A 27074-nucleotide genomic window follows, 5' to 3' on the forward strand; every position below is an offset into this window, starting at 1 on the left:
CCCTGCCATGGGTGTTTTCAGGAGTTTTCACACTCCTGACTGAATATTCCCCTGTTAATTGCTGGGGAAATAAGACAGAAGTCATATTTAAGTAAACCCCAGAGGGCGACAGGACGCTGCGTCCCAAGCTGGCCATCACAGGGCCCAAGCTGACATACTACTTTTTCTTTCTTTCTGTCTTTCTTTTTTTAAAGAACACCTTTTAGTACTCTAGTATGCGCACTTTGATGCGTTCGGTCGTAAGTGCTTTCGCTGATTGGTGGGTTGAACAGTGTGGGCGTGGCCAGGCAGAGCTCAGGTTTAACGCAGCACTGAAGGCGCAGCCAGCTTTCATTCCGCTGCGCGTCCGTGCGATCAACAGCCTTCAAGCTGTGACATTATGTTCGTTTCTGACTTGAGGTGGACCTGATTCTGTTTGTTATTCACTGCAGACTGGAAGCTAAGCAGCTGAAGAGTACTCGCCCGACTTCAGGAGAGTATTTATCTTGGTGGTGGTTACGCGTTACGCAGCTGTGGCGATGGATTTGGCGAGGCTTGTGCTCTGCGTCGTGGCGAACGTGTGCGTCTCCCTCTCCACAGCAGAGAGACACAGCGTTTTCTGGAACAGCACGAACCCAAAGTAAGTCCACTGTTTACCGTTCACATTTTCCCAACGCTGTGATTAAAAAAAAGAAAAAAAGTTTTAAAAGTCGTTTTGGTGAGTTGGTGTGATCGTGTGTTGTTTTTCTGGGAGTGAGTTTGTGTGCAGTTGCAGATCATGATGATGATGATGATGATGTGATGTTTAAAGCTATATATTGCGACATGGACATGGTATTCTGCTGTGCCAGCACACTGACCAAGACGTCTGAGTGATAAAGTCATTAACTCCGGTTTCCGGGACCTTATCACTCAGTAGTTCACTTGTATCCGCCGTTCTTACGTGTGCTCCAGTGTTTCCCAACCCTGGAGAGTTTCCCAGCACTGCACATTGAGCTGTTTTCCTGCTCTTGTTAATCAACAGATGAGTCAGGTGTGAAAGAGCACTAAAACACTGAGCTGGGAAATCTCTGAAATGCTTTTACTGCTGTAAACTTGTTTCAAAACTACATGACTTCTCACCCTAGGTCGTCTTATCCCACTCCCTTTCCATTAGGACAGAGAAAATGAATACTTGTCAATCTGTCAGCTCTTAGGTTACATCCCAAACCACATGTTACTTGTTCTAAATAGTCTGTTTTGCCACTATTCATTACAATAGTATGCGGTTTGGGCCGTATTCTTTGATCAGGAGTGTCACCCTCAGATAGTCTGGCAGTGATTGTTGTTTTTTCCTTTTAAAAATCAACTCCCAAATGCCTTTAATCATGATCTGACAAGTTAAATCAGATGTGTGAAAGAGACCGAATGCTTAAACAGTGTAGACTGGAGCCTGATGATCCTGTGCTAGATTAGCGTTTACCAGTTCAGTCCTTAAGGATCCCATTTTTCCATAATCTTTTCTGTAACCCAGCAGAAGCTGGTAGGCTATTCTTAATTTCTTCCCAGTCCTAGGAATTCACCTGGAAGGGTAGGAGAGGATATGGAAAGCGTATGGTGTGAGATGTGGTTAGCAGCTGTGGCCTGTCTTATAACTTCATTTGTAGGAAATTCAACAAAATCATTCTTCGAAGTCTTGAGTTTGTTTTTGGTGGAAAAGTCTTTAGAGCGAGATGCTAGAGCCACTCTGTGGTGGTCTCTGAGGAGGTATGGAAGAAGGTGTCTAGAGTGGTGTCAGACTACTATTTCATTAAACCAACACGGTTTCACAATTAAAATGTCATAAGATTGTGTCTGTTTCAACCCGATAATGCTTAATAACTGTAATTTTCTTCGATCACTGGAATTCCACTGAATTTTGTATGCAATCAGGTTGATTTAACACATCAGTGAGTCAGTTTTCCAGCCTAGCCCCCAAACACCTACGTGAGTTTGGTGTCTTAGAAGAGAGAGAACACTAATCTTTGTATGGCCCCCCAGGACCTCACTTTGACACCTGTGATTTAGAGTAACCTGACTCTGAGGCCGTAGGCACAACTTCTCAGAATGGAGGAATTAGAGCCAAAGTAACAAGACAGAAAGTTACGACAAGTGCGTGGATCTCTCTCTCTCTCTCTCTCTCTCTCTCACGCGCTCCCACTCGCGCTCTCTCTCTCTCTCTCTCACACAAACAAATTTGAGTGAATGTGTAGAAACGAACAAAAGAAGCCAATTCTGTATAAAAAGTAATGCTTGCTATTTTTGTTATTGTTTATCATGGCTAACTCGTTCTACATTCTGTCTGTCTCTCCCTAGTCTAATCCTATAATCAGAGAACAAGAAGCCCTGGGAAAAATGCATTTGCTGCATTTTTTTTCGTAGTGTGTCTATTTTTCTTTACTTACTGCAAACTCGTTTGACATTCTCATCCTCACCGCAAACCCTTTAATCCCTTTTTGCCCCTCCATCCCCCTCCAATCATGTTTAAACTGAAAGACGAAGATGCCTTTAGCCAATAAATCAACTTGTGTTGCCCATAGATTGTCATATCCAGTTGCTGGGTTACATTTTTTGCAAGACAAAAAAAAATGCGTGTGTGTGTGTGTGTGTGTGTGTGTGTGTGTGTCTGCCTGCACATGTATGTACAGTTATGTGTCCAGTTCCAAGAAACAAGCTGCGCTGATGTGTTTATACCTGCCCTTGCTTGTGGGTCTGTTAATGTTACACACCTGAGCGTGTGTATTACTCTGTGTGTGTGTGTGTGTGTGTGTGTGTGTGTGTGTGTGTTTAGGGAGTGTCAGATTGAATGATTGTATTCCATCGTTCACTGTCTTTGACACATTAACCTAACTTCCTGTTCACAGTGGACTTGCTCGCTGAGCTCATGACCATCAGTATTTTGTTTGTCTGCGTTGTTTCTCTGATTGTTATTATACAATTTAGCCAACACAGTGCTAAGTGTAATATTAATATGCATGTATAGTTACATATAATTGAAAGACTGAATGAATATTTAAATAAATCAATAAATTCCCCCTGATTTCTCTCATTCCTGTTTTTTCTTTCACTTCACATGGTATTGACATAAGAATGAACTCAGGATTTCGGCTCTTATTCCCTTTCTTCCAAGAACACAACACTTTTTTGTTTTTGTGCTCTTTCCTTCTTTCTCTCTCTTCCCCTCACTCTCTCTCCCTCCCTCACTCTCTTCCACACCTCTGTCTCGCCCTTGGCTGTATGCCCATGGCACTGCTTGCTTTACTGGCACAAAGTTCAGGCTTTCTTGTTCTTTTCCTTTAACTCTTTCCCTCCGACCATTTCCGTCTCCTTCGTCCTTTTATTGATGCTTGTCCCCCTGATTTGTTGCCATTTTGCCCTCAGAAAAGAACTCTTTACATGGATTAATCAGCCCTGAAAGGCGCTTACTGCAGTATTTTAACAAAGACAGCCCAGAGGGCACTGTGTTTTTTTTTTTTTTTTGGCAAATATGACAGTGCTTTTTTCAAAAGAGAGAGAGTTCAATTCATGTTGTTTGTCTGTCACCATGGGGGGTTGTGTGTGTGTGTGTGTGTGTGTGTGTTGGAGTGAGTGAGTGAGTGATGAAGTGCCATTTACTCTATCTATGTATTGTCACTCTCGCTGGCTCTCTGGTGGTCTCTGAATGGTGGGGTTACCCCTCAGTCCACCCCTCTTTTATTATTTTCTCTTTTTTCTTCTTGCTCTCTCTTTTTCTACCTTCTATCCCCACCTTACATGCACCCCTTTTTCTCTTTTCTGTCCTTTATTTGCCTTTTTTCTTTTCACTCTCTTTGTACGAAGGGAATTGAATGAAAAAAGGTGTGATTGCCCCCTTCCCTCTCTCTCTCTCTCTCCACCTTGCTCTTTTATCACTCTTGGCAGCCGTAACCATCATTCAGTACGCTCTCTTTTTTCCCCACCTCCTGAACTGTTCTTCTTTCTCCCTTCTTTCGTTTTCTCCTCGTCTCTGTCTTTTTTTTCCTCTCAGCCACTTGCTGTTGCTTTCCAAAGCTTTGACACTCTTTTCTTGTCCTTCTCCCTTTCTCTCTCATAATCTGTTCTTCTTCTCAGACACACAGGGCTGCTCCTTCCTTTCTTCTAACCTTCTCTCTTCCCAGCGAATGTCCCTCACAGAGATGACTGCAGTGTTGATAATTACACGGTTTGGTTAATATAATGATTTGTCTAATCCCGACTGTACTCTGTTTATTAAGACCAGGCGTTATGTAAGATTTGATGAGATCAAGATATGACTTTCTCCCACAATATCTAGACTATAGATCTGATTGCAGCTAGGAAATAGTAAATTAGGGAAAAGGGTTGCATAGTAACTGTGTGTGTGAGATAGAGAGAGACTGTGTGTTCCCCTGCTGAGTGTGTGTTTCCTGGCCAGCTCTTTTCCCGGGAAAATGGCACATCCTGTACGTGCCGTAAACAATACGTTTCTCACACGCTTGTGCACGCAAGAAGTCTGCTTCTTAAACAAATCTGTCTCACACTCTGCAGTTATTCACACATGCTGAAAGGCTGGGAACATGATTGAACTTCCCGCAATTTAAGCTTTCTGCCACTTGCTTTCTCTCTCTCTCTCTCTCTCTCTCTCTCTCTGTTTCGCTTACACACAGAAGGAGACCCACGTAAAGGTCCTGATTTCCTATGAACACCCTGAATATCTTTAAAGACCTTCTTTCTCTCTCTCTCACACACTCACATTCACACACAAACCTATTCATTTGGACTCAGTGGTATTGTTGCTCACTTTTTAATGTTTTTGCAGGTGTGTGAGAGAGAGAGAGAGAGAGAGAGATGGATTAGATGTGTTACAGTATGTGTTATTTGCAAGACAGTATCAAGTGGCTGAGTCTCTGTGTTGGCATTGTGTGTATATGTGTGTTTACATCAGCAGGACAGGATGCTCTTTGGTGTAAATGTGGGCATGATGTGTGTGTGTGTGTGTGTGTGTGTGTTACAGCTAAATTCACCTGTTGTCTGTGTGGCTCCTCAGGAGTCAGGTTGTATCAGCTGAATTTCTACACAATTAATATTTGTAGACAATTATACTCAATAGTCAATAATGCAAGTAATTCTGTTTCTTTTTGCTTTCCTGCCTCTTTTTGAGTTCTCATAGTCGTGTTCTGTAATTTTTGCCTCTGTGTGTGAACAATGGCACAAAAAGCAAGCAAAATTTATGAAGACCAGTTTGGTAGACTTGTGGCAACAACACATAAACCTGTATTATATTACCACATTACACTACCATGACCAGCAGGAACTCTGGGGGGGAAAAGCCTATAGAGAAGAGAGAGCCACTGCCCTTATACGACTGTGAGTGATGCATATCAGTTCACAATGTCAGAAAAAAAGTTTATCAGTAGATGCCGAACTCAGGGTTGAGGAGATCGTCCAGAGTTCCTGAGTAGGGGGTTACGAGTTGAAAGGGGTGTTTATTTGTTTTTTCCTGGTCGAAAGTCAGGAATTACAAGTTACAGCCTCTAGTTGAATGCAACATAACTCACCTTCTTACTACATGCAGTCACCTTGCAGTTAAGTACGTTGAGAGAAAATGAACTCGTGTGACACAAGACTGAACATCAGCTCATAGCCGAAACCTCGGCCTATTACTAATATACTTGCATTGCTTGTGTATGTCTCTTTTCTAATTCTCTTATGTTTATGTGGCAGGTTAATATTAACCCTAATGACCTGAGAACTGAGTTGAACAGGAAAAACGTGGCTCAAAAACACTGTAAAGAATTTCCTTCGCTGGGGGACTGTGATCAGGTTACAAAAGCATTTGTTATTCCCACCTGTGGAAGTCAGTGACTGTTTTCTCAGTTCAATGTGCAAAGAATGCTAACATCTTTATCACTGAATAAAATCAATAGAGGAAACAGTTCTCTTACGAAGGGCAGACAAAGGGGAAAACTTTCCAGGGAGAAAGGGGAGTCTGACAACTCTGAAGAACGAGGCAAGCCGACAAAACCTGCAGCAGTGGACAAGGGAAAACAAAGAGATTGATGAGGAAAGGTGGAATGAAAAAAGATGGATGATACCGGTTGGCAATCTTATCTCTAAAGGGCGAGCTTGGTCACCATGGCAGCAGAATGGGCAGCGCCGGCACGCACAGAGGCAGGACACTAACCAACATGCCTTGCATTCCAGTGACCTGGCCTGTGATTGGTGGAGAGAGGGCTTAGAGTGGGGGTGGAGAAGCCCTGAGTTAGGGGATCAAGCAGGCTTATTGAGTGCTGGAAACACAGACAGACAGAGAGGGAGAGGAGAAAGCACAAAGATGGATGGATGGATGGATGAGATGAAAGTGTGAGCCTGGCCTGAGCCAGAGACCTAGCCCGTTGTGGCGTATCAAAGCCTCTCTCAACTTTCCTTTCCTCCTCTCCCTTTCTCCTCTTCTCCATCACTCTTCCTCACTCTCATGCACATGTGCAACACTTTGGAATACTTCAAAGCAGGACAGTTTTGGCTCAAGTGCTTGCATTTTGGCATGGAACAATGTACAGTTTTGTGCAACGCTTTGCTTTCTTTTTTGTTCTTTAATCTTTTCAATAAAGCATCTGCTTCTCTCTCTTTTTCTCATTCATCCTGAGCACTTACCGAAACAGTCTGTCCACCTTTTTTTTTTTTTTTTTTGGAAACTACTCCACTATAACGATCTAGCTGTGGAACAATGGGGGATCTGTCCCTGGGCCCCCCAAGCTTTTCTCTCCGTCACTCTCTCTCCCTCTTTCTCGCTCTGCATTAGGCAGGGTCTGCTGCGGATGAATAGGACCGTGTGGCCGCCTCTGAAGCCCAGGCTCCGTAATCCGGCTGCACAGAGTACACGATTATCCGGCCTCGCAGCATTCCAAACCAGTCATCCAGAATGTTGAAGCTAGCACTCAAAGTTCAGAAAGGAAATATTTGCACTGATTCTGTAGGACTGATTAAATAGTGATCGTGCTGGATGGAGGTGGAAGGGAGAAAATGGGGAGGCTGTCAGACTTTTAAGTAACAGGTGGGGGCAGACTAAAGGGATAAAAGATCAAAAGTAGATCTGAATCCTGGACTTAATATTGTACAAAGCTGATGATCAAGTTATATGATCATGAGCCAGATTTCTTTTGTATCAGAGTCTGCTTGAAAAAAGTTTTAACCGTAAAACAGGTGAATCAGGAATGAATTATGTGTGTGCGCGTGTTAGAACCTCAGCTGCTGACTCAGAGCATTTCCTCCACCTTTCACCACTCACTAGTCCTCCCTTCCCCCAGAACGTTCACATTCCAGTTAGCAGAGAGGAAGAGAGGTGGATGGACAGAGAGGGGGTAGATGTGAAGAGAGACACAACTCCAACCCAAAGATTGAAAGGACATTATCAGCACAATAGCCTTAGATTCCAGTAAAAAAAAAAAAAGTGCCTTAACCAAATTGCTAAACAAAAGCACCATACACTAATCGTGTGGGTGATTCATTAGCACACACCCATTTCCTCACAGATTCCTTTTGTGGTCATACTAATCAGTTTCAGGTTGTTGACTCTCCCTTTTGCACATTTTTACTCAATCTTAAGGACAAATTACAGAGTTAGAAAAAGAGGAATTGGGTGATTGTCTTGTTTCTAATCACAGATGCTCTTTTTCAAGCTTTGCTCTAAAAGAAAAGAGAGACAACATAAAACATTGACAGTTAATGAGCAATGGCTGGTGTTAGTCACTCACTGAGATTTCTGCTGTGTGTAGAGTGGAGGTGTTAAAAGCCAGAGAGTGAAAGGCTTTGCTGTATGAATAAACCCATTGACAAAGTAACTGTAAACCTCCAAAGGACACTCACTAGTCCAAAGAAGAGCCTCTGACCCCATGCACAGGGGCCGACCCCCATCCCCCATTTCTCTCAGTCTCCCCTCAGTCTCCCAGCCCTCAGGGCCTGGGGTGGAGCGACATAATTGCCCCCCTCTGGGGCCACTTTAATACCCTGCTTTGTGTTTTAATTGCCCTCCCTCCAACCCTCTTTTCATGACCACATTGCGGCCATACCGCAAACAGCTTTTAATCACGACCTTTAATAGTGTGTGTATGTGTGTGTGTGTGTGTGTGTGTCCTTGTGTCATTTTTAATCCAACTCTTTGGATGAATATTTCAACATGTACATAACCATTTGTAAAACCTGATCCAAAAATATCTCTCGCTTCACTGCGCTTGAGAAACACGCTTAATCCTTTTATCCCATGACACGGAGAGAGAGGATTTTATGACAAAGGACAGACCATACAATGTGTTTACGGGATCGCCGATATCATTTTTCAGCATCTGATCTCGAACCAGTTATAATACGAGTTCTCACTGTTGTTTAGGAGTCAGAAACGGTATGTTCCTGAGCCATGTCAGTGAGAGAAATCACTGGAGGGGGAGAGCGAAACCTAATGATTGATGGTGGGATGAAAGAATGGATGGATGAACGGGTGATGCAAAGAGCTACTATACTATCAGATGAAAGGATATGTTAGGTGGGGGTTGCAATTTTTCAGGAATTACTGAAACAAGGCGATGATTCTGTTTATACTTGGCATTATGGTAGTTTAATAACTTCCTGCAATGCCTTACAACTATAGCACAGGAACTGTTCAGTGAATAAACACTGAAGTGAATACAGCTCGTCAGTGTGATGGGTCTTGTGGGTGAGATGTGTGGAGGCAAAGTTTCATAAGCATATATGCTTATGTAATGATTACGTGCTGTATATGCTTATATGTTGAAACACGTCAATAGCACAGTAGGGTAAACACGAATAATAATGAGGGCTCTGTAACGTTAGCCGCATACACTGGTTTGAACGGCTGTTGTCACGTTTTGACTTCTTGTAAATCTGCAGGTCTTATACCCATTCATTTGTAAACTGTACCTAGGCTTTGAATGGCTTGCTCACAAGAACAAACACTCCACTACACACTAGATATGAAGCGATGTCTGGACATGTAAGATGAGCTCACATGTCCAGATCGTTACTCCACTTTGTTTGGGAGTTTGTATTGATCCACACCATGCAACCATTTTCAAGTCTGAAAAAGCACAATAAAACAGTAAAATCTCTTTAAGCTCTCGCAGTGTTTTTGAATGTGTTTGTAGCATATAAACATAGAACTAACCTTACCAAAATGGCTGAATGATCCCAAAACACAGTGCAACATGACATCAGTTCCCAAGCATTCCCAAAAGCAATCAATCCGCATTGCGCAATACCGACAGATACCAGTTTTATACATTCAATAGCCATGTTGACATTTTTGTGTCAACTGTTTCGAGCTATTCCTTTAATATTCCCAGTGGTTAAAGTTTCACAGCAGCCATTTGCTATGCTGAATAAACATTGTAATGTATGAGTGTTGGAAAAAAGTCAGGTTACTGAGGACTATGTTAATGATCACCTGCAGGTGTAGTATTTTTCACTTATTCAAAAGGCAATGTTGTTGCAGTACTAGGATTTGGCCTACAGTACATGGCCTTTAAACAGACAGACACACACACACACACACATTCTTTCTCTCACTGGAATGTAGGAAAAAAAGAGAGAGAAGACAGCCAGTAGAGCAGGAAAGCTGGTGGAGGAGTGCAATAAGGGAGGACAGAAGAAAGGAGAGGAGTCAGGAGCCAGACATTCGGCCTGTCTCAGCTCCCTCTTTCTGCCAGAATAGGGTGTGTGTGTGAGTGTGTGTGTGTGTGTGTAATGAGAGGGGGTGCAGACAGAACACAGATTTATTTCTCTGTTTTAGGGCGGGTGCGTCTTTTCCCTTTGAAACTGTGTTAATGTCTCAAAGTTTTAGTTCTGCCTTCTCCTCAGTAATGCAGCTGTGTGTGTGTGTGTGTGGGTGTGGCTGTGTGTGTGTGTATGTGTGTGTGTGTGTGGGTGGGTGTGTGTTTAGGACAGGACATTTCCCTGTGGGGGAATCTCTAGATGTCAGTTGTCTTCATTCTGCACAATAGGTATTCTGAGTGCATCATTCTAATATCTTGAAGCAAACAACTTCCTGTTCTCCTGTGGGGTGTAAGATCAGTGAACGTACATTTTAAACATGCGCGCTCACACACACACACACACACAGACACACACACACACAGTCCTGCTGTCTGAGCCTGCATTGTAACGCTCTGATAGACAGCCTGATGGGACACACTGTCTCTTCTGCACTATGTACATTCACCCCATTAATCGTTCTCCCTTCAAGGGTTTTGATTTTTTCACATCCACTGGGCCATTGTTCCCTTTTCAGTCCTTGCTGATTTCCCAGTGCTCCTCAAGCACACATTTTACAATCAATGGAGAGGCGATTGAAATCGTGATTATGCTACACTGCTACCATGCAGGCGAGATGGCTTACAGCAGGTTGTGTAGAAATGGGGGCGATGCTCACAGTGTGACCGTGAAACTATCTAGTTCCTTCAACTATTACAAACACATTCAGATTATTGGCTTTGCATTATTAGATGTCTTTGTGCTCCAGATATTCCATGGCATACTTCAAATTAAAAACCGTGTTCAGCAATTTGATCAACTACAGAATATTCTATATTTTTTCTTATCTTTGACTGTATATGTTGTACTTACTGGTTTGTATATACGATGTTTTACTTCTCTGTATTGTTCCTATTTAATTGCTGCTTTGTACTGAAATTCATTTTAATGTTTTGTATCAATTAGGGCTGGGCGATGTGACAAAACTATCAATCATAATTCTCATTCTCATCATCTGTTAGCAGCACAGATTTAATATAAAAGTATTATTTGTAAACAAATTTATAATGTTAATGTAATTTGAAAAAAGTAATTGAATTTTCAGAAAAGAAATAAAAAAGATTCCACTGTGAAAGAATTTTTTTTTTATTGTACAGGTTTAAAGATTAAGTATAAAATTTTAACATTACTACTTCCAATCAGTTTGTAATAATTAAAAAATATCAAGTTATTTCAGAAAAGCATGTTGTGAGAGTATATCACTACATTGTCATATCACCCAGGCCTAGTGTCAGTGTTTAAAATGTTCTTTGTGATAGAGTTCTCTTGCTGTTCTCTTGCATGATCCATCTATTGATTATATTTCTCCAGGGTTCTTTATTTTATGCTGTTATTTGGCACTGCATGTTCTCCATCAGCCTAAAGGTTCTCTTTTCGCTTTGCTATGGCAGGTTTCAGGGGGACAGCTACACAGTGGAGGTGCGTCTGAATGACTACCTGGACATCGTGTGCCCGCATTACCCTCTTGGCACGGTGCCGTCCCAGGAGGCCGAGCGCTATGTGCTGTACATGGTGGAGCGTGAGGACTACGAGGCGTGCCGACCACAGTCCTATGAGCAGATGCGCTGGGAGTGCGGCCAGCCGTTTGCCCTGCACGCGCCAGAAAAGTTCTCCGAGAAGTTCCAGCGGTTCACACCCTTCACCCTGGGCAAGGAGTTCCGCCCAGGCCAGAGCTACTACTATATCTGTAAGTCATAAATAAAGTTGTTGTTTATAATTATTTCCCCATTTGTTACTATATTTGTTAACATGAGCTTATTTAAAAAGTACAAGCCACACAACACGTAATGTTAAATGCTGAAGGTAATATTGGAATCCAGTTCAGATTTCAGTGCAGGAATAGTTGTTTACACCGCAATACATGGTAAACTGGCAGAAGTTTGCATGGTGCACATGTCAAAGGTTTAGTTTCTGTTTGTGAGTGTATGACTACATCATGCAGTCCACACCCATGATGGTCAAATTTTAAATTTATGGCACTGCGAGCTGCCAGAAAAGAATTCTGAGTGCATGAGTCAAGTCCATGTGCCCTTTTAGCCCATCAGTAATGAATAGGTCCCCTGAGTTGTCATGTGAGTCCACGCTCTGGGCTACGTGTCTTTTTGGCTGCACTGTGAGCCACACATACTAAGTAATGGCAGTTAGGTTTGATCTTTGTATGCTAGGGGGTTAGAGTATAAGGTAGACTAAAACTAAGGGTTTTTTTCTTCAGTAAAAATGTACCCTCATTTATTTCAGGCTCAACCTTTGCTCTATACATCATTGGAATAATTTAGTCTTGTACACTGGTGGGATGAAGGGTGGACATCATTAATACCCAGCTGCACTTTAAGGCTCTTACACAAGGAAGCAAATGAGAAATTGAGGATTAGACCACACAAGGCTATAACTGAAGGCATGACAGATTGTTTACATGTGCAGATGGTCAAGCTTAGAATTCCTGGCAAGCTAAAGAAACCAGATTATACCATTAGTTTCTTTCTACCACCATTCCCACTTTAATTCTTTCTTCATTCTTTTTTCTTTCATGCCCTCAAACAGCCAAACCGCTGCACCACCATGGACAGGAGTGTCTGAAGCTGAAAGTGGATGTCATTGCTAACAATGGTGAGTATCACTGAAGGCTAAATGGCATATTACATGTTGTGACTTTGTGAAGAATTGATTTGCAATGTGTATTTATTCTCTGTTCAGGATCACAAGAGCCTAGAGTTGGACCAGGCAAAGGAAGTGGAGGAGGCGGGCACACTACCTCAAACCGCTTACCAGCAGGTATACATTTATTTAGCTATTATGTAATTACTCACTTATTTAATTAATCAAACTTATCTTTAAAGGCTAATTTTCAGAATGGAGTCTTTTCAGAATGGGGTAAAACATTTTTTAATACTATGTAATGTTAAAAAAAACAAAATAAACGCAGGCTGTCTGAGTGCCGTGGATGAGGGTTAGGTCAGTTAAGATTTGAAATTAGTATATGAATAAGAGCTTTTTTTTTTCTGCCCTCTTCTTTTCCCAGACGATCCAGTCGTGCTGCCAGAGGTTCAGAAAAGTGCGCGAACAAACTCTGCAGTCAGACCAGCATTTTTGACCATCCTTACAATGCTGCTCCCTTTATTATTATTGCTGGTTTTGCAGTAAGAACATTTTAAAGCACTACAGTGGTCCACGATTGAGATGAAGGTGGTATGTGTCAACCAAAACACACAGAAGGAGTTCTCAAAAGCCCAGCGCTGGCCACTGGGGGAGGAACAGAGGAGCTGTCTGATGCTGTTTTGGTTTTAGAGACGGTTCACCAAAATTGAGAGGGTCGATTCGCACTCCTACTCTGCTACAGTCAGCAAAAATGTGGTCATTCTTCCTGAAAGGATGCTTTATGTATACCATATTTTGCTCAAAGCATACCTTTTTAACTAAACGTAAGTAAAAGTACTCTGTAGTTGGAGGAGCGATGGATGATAAGGACATCAGAACTGTTCACTGTTCTGGGGTGTTGGGCCAAACCAAGGCAACATTCTGTAATTGTTTATAAGACAGCCCATAATCTAATGAGCCAAAGATCACAGAGCTTATCACTAAAGTGTATAATGGTTTTGTTGTTGTTTTGTTTTCAAGTGATTTCTTCATGTAGCAGCAAAGAAGCACAAGCCGTTTTTATAACATTACCAAATCAACTGGAATTTATGATTTTCCATCACACACACACACACACACACACACGCACACACACACTTCATGTGCCATACAAAGACACTTATTGTAGCATTCACACACACACACAACCTGTTTTGTTGTACATGTTTCTTAAGTTCTTAAGTTATTAAATGTGCTGCAGAATGACTAGCTGTATATAAGTTTATAAGAAGCAAAAGGTCCAACCAATTTTTACTTTGTAAAACAAAGGAGGAAGAAAAAAGCAGAGAGGGAGAGAGAGAGAGAGAGAGAGAGAGAGAGAGAATTATAAGAATTTGCTCTTTAACCAAATAGACACACTATCCCCAGAGTGTGCATTACTAGACGAGTGGAAATGCATTTGAAGCATAAAACACACCCAGTGTGCTCTATGTGCTTTTTCCTCTTTTGAGCATCTGAAAGGGAGACAAATTACTTTATCTCTAAATTGTGAGAGTTTAATCTCACTATTTGACATTCAATAATTACATACATACACCGATCAGCCATAACATTAAAACCACCTGCCTATTATTGTGTTAGTTCCCCCTTGTGCCAATGAAACAGCTCTGACGTGTCGAGGCATGGACTCCACCAGACCTCAACATGTGCTGTGGTATCTGGCATCAGAACGTTAGCAGATCCTTTATGTCCTGTACGTTGTGAGGTGGGGACTCCATGAATCAGACTTGTTTGTTTGGAATTTGGAGGCCAAGTCAACACCTTGAATTTTTTGTCATGTTCCTGAAACCATTCCTGAACAGTTTTTGCAGTGAGGCAGTGTGCATTATCCTGCTGAAAGAAGCCACTGCCATTAGGGAATACTGTTGCCATGAAGGGGTGTACTTCAACAGTGTTTAGGTAGGTGGTACGTGTCAAAGTAACATCCACATGGAGTTCCTGCATGGCTGATCGGTGTACATACATACATACAGTGAGGTCCAAAAGTCTGAGAGCACTTGTGAAAATGCTTCTATTTTGCATTCCTTTTTAATTTAATACAACAATTTTAATTACAAATTATATTATTTACTACAACTTGAGTGAAAAGTAGAATCTTTTTTTAACAGTGTGCACTCGAGCTGGCATGGACTCCCCAAGTTTGTGCAAAACTGTGTGATCAATTTTACATCAAATCCATCAGAGTGTCATCGCTTTCTTTGTTTTAAATATTTCAAAACCCCAGATTTTCAGTGTGGTCTCAGACATTTGGACTTCACTGTATAAATGTGTGTATATACAGTGTTTGTGTATGTATGTATGTATGTGTATACACACACACACACAAACACACACACACATATATATATATATATATATATATGCACGTATATACACACACAGTACTGTTCAAAAGTCTTAGGCACATGCAATGAAATGCTGTAGAGCAAAGATGCCTTCAAAAATAATGAATTTAAATGTTTCTACATTAAAAAAAATACTATAAAGAGCAGTAAACAGTAGTAAAGGAAATAAAGTCAATATTTGGTGTGATGACCCTTTGCTTTAAAAAATAAATTAGTCTCAGGTGCAGTGTGTGCAGTTTTATAAGGAAATGAGCTGGAAGTGTTACTGAGCATCTTGCAGAAGCAGCCACAGTTCTTCTGGAGACTTTGATTGTCGACTCGCTTCTTATTTCTGCAGCGAAACCCAGCAGCCTTCATTATGTTTTTATCTGAAAAGTGTCTCTTATGGAATCTGCTGCTTTCTTTACTGACATACAAACATTTTTCTGTAACCTTTCATTTTGTGCTGGAAAACTAATGTTTGGAATCTAAAATGTTTTTGTACTGATTCTGTGATGTCGACGGCATAAAATAAACATCTACAACGAAGTTTGTACTTAAAAAAAAATAGGGTGCCTAAGACTTTTGCACAGTACTGTGTGTGTGTGTGTGTGTGTGTGTGTGTGTATATATATATATATATATATATATATATATATATATATATATATATATAATGTATGTATGTATGTATGTAAAATGTGCATGCACATAATGCAATAGAATGACAGACATGAACTGGTCAGTATCTACTACACAAAACACAACACAATCAGAGTCGTGTGTATCTGTTGTAGCTAAATTCTGACTGGCTGAAACCAGTACAACTGATAAAAATGGACATCACTAAGTTGCTCTGATCTATTCCTCAAACCCTTATTTTGTATGTGTTATATAAAATGTATATTATGTACATATAGATGAATATATAAAAACATGACATTTGGTAAATACTGTAAATGTGAAATTCTTATGTGAAATAAATATTATTTTTTGAACATTTTTACTACTGTATCTTTTTTAAAACCAGTAAACGAGTAAATACTTTTCACCAGTAAAATGTACCCAATGCCAACCTTACCCTTCACACACACACACACACACACACACCCCGCCACCAGATTTCCCACTTTGTGTTAATACATTCAGATTTGATTAGTTCTCATTCATGACAATGAAAACTTGGAGGGTAAAAGTGGAGGGTAAAAGTTCACTTCTGTTCATGACTGTAAAGTGAAGTCAGAATATTTATCAGACTTCGTGTTCCTCTCTTCGTTGGCTTTAATAGGGAGTATCCATTTGGCATGTGTTAGTGTGTATGTGGGTTAAATCACAGGGGCGAGTCCTCTGTCAGTACTTGTGTAACCTTCTACTTGTGTGTGAGCACTAATTCATTTGTCTTTCACTTCATTTTCTCTCACTAACCTCTGTACTGAATTTATGTAACTTTTTGCCACTTATAGTCCAGCTCCATATTGTTCTCCTACTGACACTTTACTTTTCCTGTTTCTCTCTGAGCTCCTGTCCTGCCTTTTCACCCTGTTTTTGTTTTAGCTCCCTCTCCCTCTCTCTCTCTGCTTCTCCATTGTTCCACCCTTCCTCTTGCTCATCTCCAGAGGCCTCCTTTTTTTATGACTGTGTCTGTAAAAACAGCTGTCATGCTGTACCTCTTGCCTGATCCCATGTGCTTTCAAAACAATGGCCCTGTGCTCGTAATTCCCCCACACGCTTTTTCACCCCTGTGACCTCCGCTGAAGGCACAGGACAGGTTCAGAAGTGATGAGGGCTCATCATTGGAGAATCCCTCTTTAAACACCATGAGTGGGAGAGAAAAGCTATAAAGAGGTGGACAGAAGTGACCAGATGTAAGTGCTGAGGGCACAGAAGGCAAGCAGCAGTATGTGGAAGGTCTAGAGTTGATGAACAAATGTACACTTGTGGTAGTGAATATAACTCTAGTAATACTGGGGCTTAGACTGTTAGATAGTCATTTTCGTAGAGAAAAAAAAACTATCTTAGCAAGTGTGAATATCATATATAATCAGATATATCTAGGCTTTCTTATAAGATTACAATAAACCAAATATAAGATTATTAAACCTATTTCTAGACTTAATAGGTTTAATAATCTTATGCTAGAAAATACTAGATAAATCTGACTATGTTCAAGATATTTCCACTTGCTAAAACGTTATTTTTTGCAGTGTATCCTCCAAACTATATATACAAAGGAACTTATCAGTGTAAAGAGTGGCTTTTAGTTGATACAGCCATGGGGAAGCACTTTTGATTTTTGAAGGACTCAACATGGATAAACTTGTAAAGTGTAAATCTTTAAAATAATTTTTAGACACTAAAAAATGTTGTCGACTGTGCAAGAGCCTAAAAAGAGAATCTGTCTTTCCTTCCTGAGTTTCCTCTCTTTCCTGCAAAACAGATTTTTTTCCCCGACTGGTCCTTTGCTATCAGTATGAGTGTCATTTTTGTAATTTCAGCATGTTTTAGTTTGCTCACATTACGCTGGCTAATTCACTTAGTTCAGCACATCTGTACCTACATATTCAGATAAATATGTTGAGTTCAAGTCCCAAAGGTACATAAATAAACTAAGGGATTTTACGTAAAGATTTACTTTACTTAAAGAACATTTTAGAATCTTAACAGCATAAGAAAAAATACACGGCTGCTAACACCTTTGGATTTGTCATATTGTACTAATTAAAGATATGAAAGAGTCTTTTGACGGGAAACACTCATATTATCATGTTGAAACATGGCCCCAGAATATGAGGCCCTTGAAACACAGGGAATACAGTTTTATAGAAGGTTTTCTTGAGTCAGAGCAATAGTTGGCAATAGTTTTTCTTGAAAAATGGTGAGGGTAATTGTCCATGTGTTCTTGATCAAGAGAGCAAGAAGCAGTGAATAGGAAAAATACATGGTATTAGTCATGTGCCCTGCTTCATTAATTTGCTTACAAATAGCACAACAGGAAATGATTAAACAGAAAAATGTCATCTCAAAATCACATTGAGAATGTAGTTGATGTGGCCTGATTGTATTACTTCACTGATCTAATCTCCTGATTATGTGTTTCCCCTGAGAGACATGCATTTATGAAGTCAAAACTGAAGACATGGCTTGACTAAAGGTGAGCTATTGAAACACACTGGTCCTGAAATCTGATTTGTACATTTCTATGAGGATGTTCCAGGGGACAGCAATGAAAGAAAACACAATCTGAAAAAGAAAATGGTCAAATGACACATTAGCCATCATCATCCATCATATAGTGTCATCAAAAGAATGCTGAAGAGCCACTCAAGGACTTCCAGAGACTCAAAGCTACTCCAGCATTGTGTTAGCTGTATTATTAACCTTCACACTTTGCACTCTGGAGCAGGTTTTCTTCACGGACCACTCTGTATTTGACTGAATTCATCCTTCCCACTATTCTGATCAGTCTTCCCATCCCCCCTGCTTAGAAGCACCCCATTGTATGATGCTGCCACCACCATGCTTCATATTGTATGGATGTTATTAGCCAGTTGATGAACAGTACCTGTTTTTTTGCCAAAGATTTCAATTTCTGTCTGATCAGAAAAGAGAATCTTTTTCCTCATGCTCTCAGAGTCCTTTCAGTGCCTGCCATATGCCTTTTACTCAGGATTGGCTTCTGTCTAGCCACTCTACCAAGGCCTGATTGATTTATTTGGAGATAGTTGGCCTTCCAGCAGGTTCTCCCACCTCTGTGGAGGACTTCTGATGCTCTGTTGGAGTTCTTGGTCACCTCCCTGTCTAAATCCCATCGAGCCTGGTTACTGAGCTTGGGTGGATGGCCAGCTCTAGGAAAACCTCTGGTGGTTTCAAACTTCATTTCAAAATAATGGAACCTAATATGCGCAGGGGAACATTTAAAGCCTTAGAAATGGTTTTATACCCTTGCCCAGATCTATATCTCAACACAATTTAGAGGTTTATGGAGAGTTCCTTGAACTTTATGGTTTGGGTTTTGGTTCAACATTCACTGTGAATTGTGGGATTTTATACACACAGGTGTGTGCCTTTCTAAATCCTGATCAATCACTTGATTTTGCTATTGGCGGACTCCAGGCAAGTCCTAGAGACATCTCAAGATAATCAAAGCAAATGGGATGCACCTGAGCTCAATTTGGTGTGCCTTAGCCAAGAGTCTGAATACTTATTTAAATCAACATTTTTTTAAAGAATTTGCAAAAAAAAAAAAAATTCTAAAAACATTTTTGCCATTACGGATTACTATATGCAGATTAATGGCCAAAAAGTCAATTTAATCGATTTTAAATTAAATCTGTAACCTGAAGGGGTCTGAATATGTTCCAAACCCGCTGTACTATATGAAAATTTAATATGTGTACTTTTATATTTTGTCACTTCACAGTTTTTTTGCTCTACCTCTTGTAAGCACTAGACACAAAACAGAAGAAGATAAAAAAAATGTAATTTTAAAAATGGATATTTTGACAATTTAAGACCAGTGTCTCTGGAAGGTCAGTCACATCTACTGCAACTTCTTATTGGACTCGGACAACTTGGAACAGCCAATGGATTTCAGGAACAGAGCCAAAACTTCCCCTAATCCAACAACTCAGGCATTCCGAGAGGAAAATTGATGTATTCATTCATTACTGGCAGTGGCTACATCTGCAGCCGCATCTGGGAGACATTTCCAGTTTGACAGTAAACCAACAGTTGAACTGCAGTGTTCAGCAGAGGCTTCCGCAGTGTTATCTGAGGAATCTGAATTAGTTTCTACCAGCCTGTGTGCACTGCGGCTCGGTTTGGACTAGACACTGATGTGCAGTTCATAGCACCATGTTGGGTGTGTGTGTTCTTCTACATGGCACTGATCACGGAGGATTTCAATGTGTGAATGACTACACTAAGAGCATTAATTGAGCTTTTAGACAATCTGCTATACTGTGTCTGCAGCACACATTGCAGCACGTGTCAGGGGGCTGGTTTGTATTTGGCTTTACAGGCATAAGTGTTTTAAATTTGATGCAGGACCTGCAGATACCAGAACACAGTTGAGCAGGGTTCTACTAAACGTCCTTCTTAGTTCAGAAGAATCATTCTACATTTGAGAGGGCTGAACTAGTTTGTAAAAGCCCACCTGTTCCATATGTTATTCGTGTTGTGCAGCACACAATTCACAATGCATATGTTCATGTTCCCCTCGCTCAGGACCACAGATACCTTTTGAGGATTGTCTTTCAAGTTCATTACGATTTGATTCCAATTCCGAGTCTTACCCTTCAGCCACACTGGAGGTTCCTTCAGCTCTTGATGCTCAGATACTGCTGTTTTTGGACCACTGGCTTCTATGTGCAGAGAGTGGTGCTTGTGGCCCTGAAGTAGCCTGCAAGGCCTTTGTTCCCACTAGTGGACAGCTGCCTTTGCAGCTTCTGCCCTGTATAGATCTGTTGTCCCAAATGGACAACCTTGGCCAGGTTACCCCTGGGTTCAGCGGGTTTGACCCCTGAAGACCAGGTAGAGGACTGTGACCCAGCAGTCCAAGACACACTCCTGAACACATTAGTCCCTAGTACACAGGTCTTGTTTGCTCTCAGGTGGAAACTGTTCGGTGAATGGTGTGCACTCCATCGACTGGAACCATTATTAGCCTTCTTATCTTTCTAAAGGGACTGCTAGACAGAAAGAAATCCCAGTCTATGAGTGGTGGCCCATGCAGCGAGTCACAGAACCATGGATGAGGGCTCAGCCATTGTGATAAAGACTGCACAGCACTTCTATAGGTCTCTCTGGATAAGGGGTCTGCTAAATGATGTTGATTTGTGGCTCTTTTGGAGATGAAGTGGTCCATTTTTGAAAGATATTGCTAAATTTGGAAGTGTTGCTAATTGACAAATGACATTTCCATCTATTATTTACTACATAAAATAAACCTTACTAAATTACATAAAATAAGGAAATTCCAGATTATACAAATAAAAAACATTTATATTTAAATATTTAGTACCTGCTATTCGGGTGGTGCAGCAGGTAATGTTGCTGCTTCACAGCTTGAGGGTTCTTGGTTCAATCCTGAGCTTGAGTTACTGTGTGTGGAGTTTTAGATAATTCTCCCCTGTTACCACATGGGTTTCCTCTGGGCTTTCTGTTTTCCTCCCAAGAATATGCTGCTATGCGGATTGGCTATGCTAAACTGCCCCTAGGAGTGTAATGTACAAGGTGTGTGCAAGGTGCCCTGCAATGGACGTGTCCCATCCAATGTGTTGCTTATAAAACTTCACTAAAATGGACCATGATTCTATACTATAAAAAAAACTTAAGTTTAATTCTGTGACAAATCCTCAATTATTAAGAACAATTCCTTTTGCATGGTTTGTAAGAGCATCTGCTAAATGACTAAATGTAAATGCTAATGCAAACTATTTATTATATCCAATACATTTTTTTTATTTGGGAAAGTACATCTGTGGAGGGACATTTTTAGACGTGCAAAACAGTTTATTATAACAATCTTTGAAAATGAAGCTTAGGAAAGACCTTGAGAGTTCCCTTTCTCTGAAGCAATAGCTACAAATTTCTGTGTCAAAAAGGAATTAAGGATAAAGGAGAGGTGCACTTGGAGCATGGCTACACGACTCAGCTTGCACTCTGCTCCCAGTCCTTCTTTGGCAAACAGCTTTGCACTGAGTATGTGCTTCGTGCTCCACACCTTGCTAACAGATGTTAGCAAACCTTTTCTCTAATCAGCTTAAACAATAAGGTTTACATTACCTGAAATGCTTGCCTTTGCAAGTATGTTTAAGATGTCAGTCATGCAGAACACTACATGGTGTTCTCTAACTATTTATTTATTACACCCAGGGATTTTTACTTGCCAGAGGCACAGCATGCTTCTTCTCTTGGCATTCAGCTGAGTAGTTCTCTTTTGTTTAAACATATTTTCAGCATCTTAAATGACTGTAAAGTTGGGTGTGTCTTTTTTGCAGAGTTTGGCCAGCATTTTACAATCATTTGAGTATTCGCTAATGCATAGAGGATGCATATACATATTAGAAAAATCAGTAGACTCTTGACTGAACAAAAACCTTGTCTCAAGTTCATACGCACTCGAGTAACTTCAGTAACATGCCTTAAGCATCTCTTTTCCATTGAAGTGCATGAATAAGAATTCTTCATGTATGGTGTAACCCTTTATGACTACATTTCTCTAATCATATTGACTACATTTATGACTAATTTCATGTTATACCTTCTGATCACACGGAATTAACTAATTATTTTTGTAACTGTAAAGGATACAGAAAATGCCTTTAAAACTAATACGTCATTTAAACTAATACACAAATTGTTGTTACATTTTGAGGTAGGAAAATCTTGCTGTAAGACAAAATCCAACATGAAGTCCAGCATGGACATGGGCAAGGTTCATTTGAAGAACCACAATCCCATGAGGATATAATAAATCAGCTCAAGCACAAGCTCAAGATCTGCTTACTGACTGCAATCGGTCCTCTGGAGACTACAATGCCTTGTCAGCACTTCTTGTCACATTTGGTCTAAAACAAGGCCCACGTCAGCCAATCAGCACTCGGGTGGAGTCGGTTCAGTAGGAGGGGCCTGTGACTCATTTCACCCCCTAAAGAGTACTAAAGTGGTTTAGCACCCCATAATGGGCTTGTTGACTGTGTACTCCTCCATGGGGGGGCCCAGAAAATGAGGCCCCTCAGCATCCATTTTAAGTGCAGTGAGTGAAAGGGAGTCTAGCCAGCCAAAAACATCAGATTAATTCTGTCTTGTGTAAATATAGTGCACTTGTGTGCATTTAGTGGCTTCAGGATTAGCACTTTAGGAGCCAGCACATGGACATGGATCATATTCTGGAATTTCCATACCGCCCTGCTCCGCTTGTGCTCTCGCTTGTGTATTTTTGTTTTGCCTTTCTGAGACGGTGTCAAACAGAGAGACAGACAGAAGGTTTTCCAGCCGCAAAACAATCACGGGATGACAACTATCACGTACAAGGTTTAGAACCAAATCAGAGTCAATCACACAAAACATCGTAAATAATCTGTATTAAACATTTGGACTAAATTTAGAACACAGTGTAGTTACATATGGAATGCAGTCTAGTTTTCCACTCAGATTTTACCCATTCAATACAGTGACAAAAAAAAAACAGCCGTTAGGGAAATTAGGAGACTCTTCTAACAGTTTCCAACAGAAAGCAACAACCCAAAAAAAAAACCCATGCAAGAGGTAATATTCATAAAACCTTTTAGTGACCGGACCAGGTTCCCTTCCCCATGTAGTAAAACACAGGATCTGAAATCAGCACTCCCTCCCATGTTAAGATGCTTTGTGAATACAGGCACTAGTTCATGTATATGGATTACACAATCAGCTGCAGTAACTTAAAACAGTAACATGGCGCTGACTTTTTTCTGCTGCAGACATTCCTTTGCCCCAGTGTGTGTATTTCTAGAACAATAGTATCCTATTATCAAGCTTGTTAAAAATCAACCCTGTATCGAGTGCTGCTAGGGCCGAGCGTACGCCACAGTCAACTCACACAAGCATGACGCTGTGCAACCACGTTGTTAGTTAGTCTGACTCCAAATTCTGATTCTTCTGACTTCTGGGACACCAAAAATACATAAAAAAAATAATAATAAATCACAGAGACGTCTCCATTTGGAGAAGCCAGTTCAGCACATTCTACATTTCCATTCTAGACATTTGTTTATATAATTTTATATGGACTGCTATAATGATGTGCACTGCATTTGAAGAAAAATTCAAAAGAACATCTACATCTGATTTCAGGTACTGACATTTTAGGATGGTTCCCGGGTGATCTCTCAGTGTCTCAAGTCAGAAATGTATAACAAACAGGAGAAAGTCACAGAGACACAAAAAAAGAGCATAGCTGAGTCAGAAAGGGGGTCTATTACAGTCCAGCAACGTCCACCATTTCCAACAAAGTCCTCACATCTTCAGGCCCTTCTTCTTTAAGTCCTCTTTAGCCTCTTGTATCTGCGCCTTCAGCTCTCTGGCTGCATCTTCGCAGTCGTTAAACGTGGCTACTCTGTAACCGACTGTTGCCAGAGAATAACACCCAAACACCACCAGCAGGTACACAGGCATGGGCCAAGCCACCTCCTTGTACACAGCGGGCAACTGCAAGCCAAGAAGGTCAAAGGTCACAAGTCCCCAGGCAACGGCAACCAGCGACACACCCAGAAGCCACTCCAGAAGTTTGGTCATGATGAAGAAAATTGGAGAACTGAAGGAGAGCACAACAGAAAACAGAAGATTGTCCTATATGAAAACGTTTAAATGTTTCTAATTATCGGGATTTCAGGAAGGGAAAAAAATGCATGTGTCACCACTGGTTAAACTTCCAGGGCAGGTCCAGACTTACATTCCTCTGTCATAACTTCTCACTGCTCCTTTTAGCTTCACGGTTACTGAACTACACTAGTAGTTAGTGCTAATGGTGTAATCCCCTGATATATCAACTTATACACCTTCCATTTGCACTTACTGTATGTTCAATTGTCCTCTACTGTCTTGCATTACATTTATCCATGTCTTTGGACTCATGTTTACTATGTTTACACTATATGGCCAAAAGTATGTGCACCCCTGACCATCACACCCATATGTGACTCTTCTCCAAACTGCTGCCGCAAAGTTGTATAGAATGTCTTTGTGTGCTTTAGCATTACAATTTCTCTTCACTGGAACTAAGAGGCTCCAACCTGTTCCAGCATGACAATGCCCCTGTGCACAAAGCGAGCTCCATGAAGACATGGTGCGTGAAGGTTGGAGTGGAAGAACTCGAGTGTCCTGCACAGAGCCCTGACCTCAACCCCACTGAACACCTTTGGGATGAACTGGAACACCGACTGAACCCCAGACCTCCTCGACATCCCAACATCAGCGCCTGACCTCACTAATGCTCTTGTAGCTGAATGAACACAAATCCCCACAGCCACGCTCCAACATCTAGTGGAAAGCTTCCCAGAAGAGTGGAGCTCATTATAACAGCAAAGGAGAATAAATCTGGAATGAGATGTTCAACAAGCACGAATGGGTGTGATGGTCAGGGGTGCACATACTTTTGGCCATGTAGCGTACATCATGCCATTTGCATTGTTTTGTCACTTGCACTTTACTCTCATCTTCCCTCATCTGAGTATCTCCTCAGTGCTACTTTGCTGTTTGCACTTCTGGTTAGATGCTAACTGTTTGCTTTGCACTTGTACACAATGACAATAAAGCTGAATCTAATCCATTCTCATCTCATCTATGCGCTTTGACATGAATAACTGAGTAAAAATCTGAAGGATTCTAGCTGAAAAAATGTTGTTAAACTTGCTTTGACACACAATAGAGCAAGAAATTGTGTTTAATCACGTGTTACACTTTACCAGCTGCAAGTTCCTTCATGATCTAACCCAGATATTTAGCTAGCTACATGCTAACTAACCGGGATGCTAACCGCTGTTATCTGCTGAATCCAGAGAAATTAAATCTCTGGTTTAAAACCAAGATCTCACAGATCTTTAACAGCTAACGTTAGCTGGCTAAATAGAAAACATTTGAAAACGTGACACTCTGATGCCTCGAATTCACTGACAGCTTCATCAGCGACGGTGTTAGCTCTCAAAACACTACTCCTGTACAGAAACAAAACACTGCAGGAGCACAGAAACAGCCGAGGTGCTGAGGATAACAGCTGCAATACATGTATAAAACCACAGAACATCTAAACCATTCCTGAATATAATATAATATATAGCTACTTATCCTCTTATCCCCTTACCTCTAAGCCAGCTCACCACTTGTAATGTGCGCGCAGAGTTATGACGTCAATAACTCGCGAAGGCTGCTGGGAGTCGTAGTGCATTTCAGACACGCGACACTACAACTACTCCTACTACTACTATTACTCCCAGTACTACTACTCCTAATACTACTACTCCTACTACTACTATTACTCCTAATACTACTACTCCTACTACTACTACTCCTACTACTACTATTACTCCTCCTCCTACTACCCCTACTACTACTGTTACTCCCAATACTACTACTCCTACTCCTACTACTATTATAATAAAATAACTTGTGTAATTTATAATTTAAAACAAATTTTCTTTTAAACTGGAGCACTATAACATTCTGACTACCTACTATTGATTGTGTGATGTGAGGTTTGGCTTCTAAAAGCCTGTGTTTGTATCCATTTCCATACACTCTCAGAAAAAAGGGTACTAAACTGTACCATTCGCTATTGCTAGACTGGTACCCTCAAATGCACACCTTTTATATGTATTATGTTCCAATTATGTACTTAAATTTTAAAGGTACACTGTATACACATTTCAAGGTGAAAGATACATATTAAAGTTACAAAAGGTAAGGGTACCACTCCAGTGACATGGAAAAGTACAATTTAGTACCTTTTTTTCTGACAGTGTACTATACATCACCTTCCCTAAAATATCATTAAAATGTGGCAATGAAATGTTTCTATAATAAATGTAGAAAAGTGTCTATATTATTCAGCACTCTTGGTGAAATTCAACATTTTAGGAAGTCAAATTATCAGATATCTCACTGCAGTATTGCTCTGTTCATTCTTTTAAGACTAACTGGTTTCGGTGGACAGCGCAGCCTGTGTGAAACTCTCCTGTGAAGCCCCTGACACAGCGCCTGTAGACCTCCAGTGAAGCCCAGTTTCTATGGCAGATTCAAGGACACTGTGTTTTAATGGGAGCAAAGATTAATGCTCTTTGGATAACAGGTTGTAATACGTCATTCTGAGTCCCACCCAGTCGCATGACTTCACTGGGAGTCAATGAATACTTCAGGGCTGGGTTTTACATAGAAAAAAAATCTCACCATTTATTGAACAGCGCTCTTCGTTTGTCCCGAAGAGATCTCTAAAAGGGGCGGAACCTTGTACACAACTGCCAATCACTGAAACATTAATGAACATGACTGACATCTCAAACTTAAACATATCAATGCCAATTACACTCGCAGTGTTCAGAGTCAATAAACAGTTTTACACACCTTATTATAGCTTATCATTCATTGTAATTGGTATATATTGTAAATAAATTGTAAGTATAAAGTTTGCATTTGTTTTTTTTTTTGTTTTGTTTATTTATAGGTCTAGATACCTAGCTGTCACTCCCTTCTTCAGTGAAACTGCACTAGTTCACAGCTTGGCTGGCAAACACTACTCATTTTGTCTAGCTGATTTTGGAAAAGTCTTTTGATGCTCTTACATAT

The 27074-nt window shown here is 40.7% G+C and overlaps 2 protein-coding genes across 3 annotated transcripts; one reads left to right on the forward strand and one right to left on the reverse strand.

Moving 5' to 3' along the window:
• The first annotated feature begins 229 nt into the window (after positions 1 to 229).
• Positions 230 to 15751, forward strand: efna1a (ephrin-A1a). The gene is made up of 5 exons (XM_026928587.3): positions 230 to 619; positions 11187 to 11482; positions 12337 to 12402; positions 12490 to 12567; positions 12815 to 15751. Exons 1-5 carry the CDS (start codon positions 519 to 521, stop codon positions 12934 to 12936), a joined length of 663 nt encoding a protein of 220 aa, XP_026784388.3. The 5' UTR covers positions 230 to 518; the 3' UTR covers positions 12937 to 15751.
• Positions 15752 to 22825: 7074 nt separating this feature from the next.
• Positions 22826 to 25753, reverse strand: dpm3 (dolichyl-phosphate mannosyltransferase subunit 3, regulatory). 2 transcript variants are annotated; one of them, XM_026927904.3, is made up of 2 exons: positions 25597 to 25753; positions 22826 to 24051 (listed from the first exon to the last, which is right to left on the reverse strand). In XM_026927904.3, the coding sequence occupies exon 2, from the start codon at positions 24030 to 24032 to the stop codon at positions 23754 to 23756; it is 279 nt and encodes a 92-aa protein (XP_026783705.1). In that variant the 5' UTR covers positions 24033 to 24051; positions 25597 to 25753; the 3' UTR covers positions 22826 to 23753. The 2 variants fall into 2 exon arrangements, with proteins under 2 accessions (XP_026783705.1, XP_053087396.1); XM_053231421.1 differs by lacking the exon at positions 25597 to 25753 and adding an exon at positions 24190 to 25568.
• Between the last annotated feature and the right edge of the window lie 1321 nt (positions 25754 to 27074).

The sequence above is a fragment of the Pangasianodon hypophthalmus genome, chromosome 29 (assembly GCF_027358585.1).
Source record: "Pangasianodon hypophthalmus isolate fPanHyp1 chromosome 29, fPanHyp1.pri, whole genome shotgun sequence".
Classification (NCBI taxonomy): domain Eukaryota; kingdom Metazoa; phylum Chordata; class Actinopteri; order Siluriformes; family Pangasiidae; genus Pangasianodon; species Pangasianodon hypophthalmus.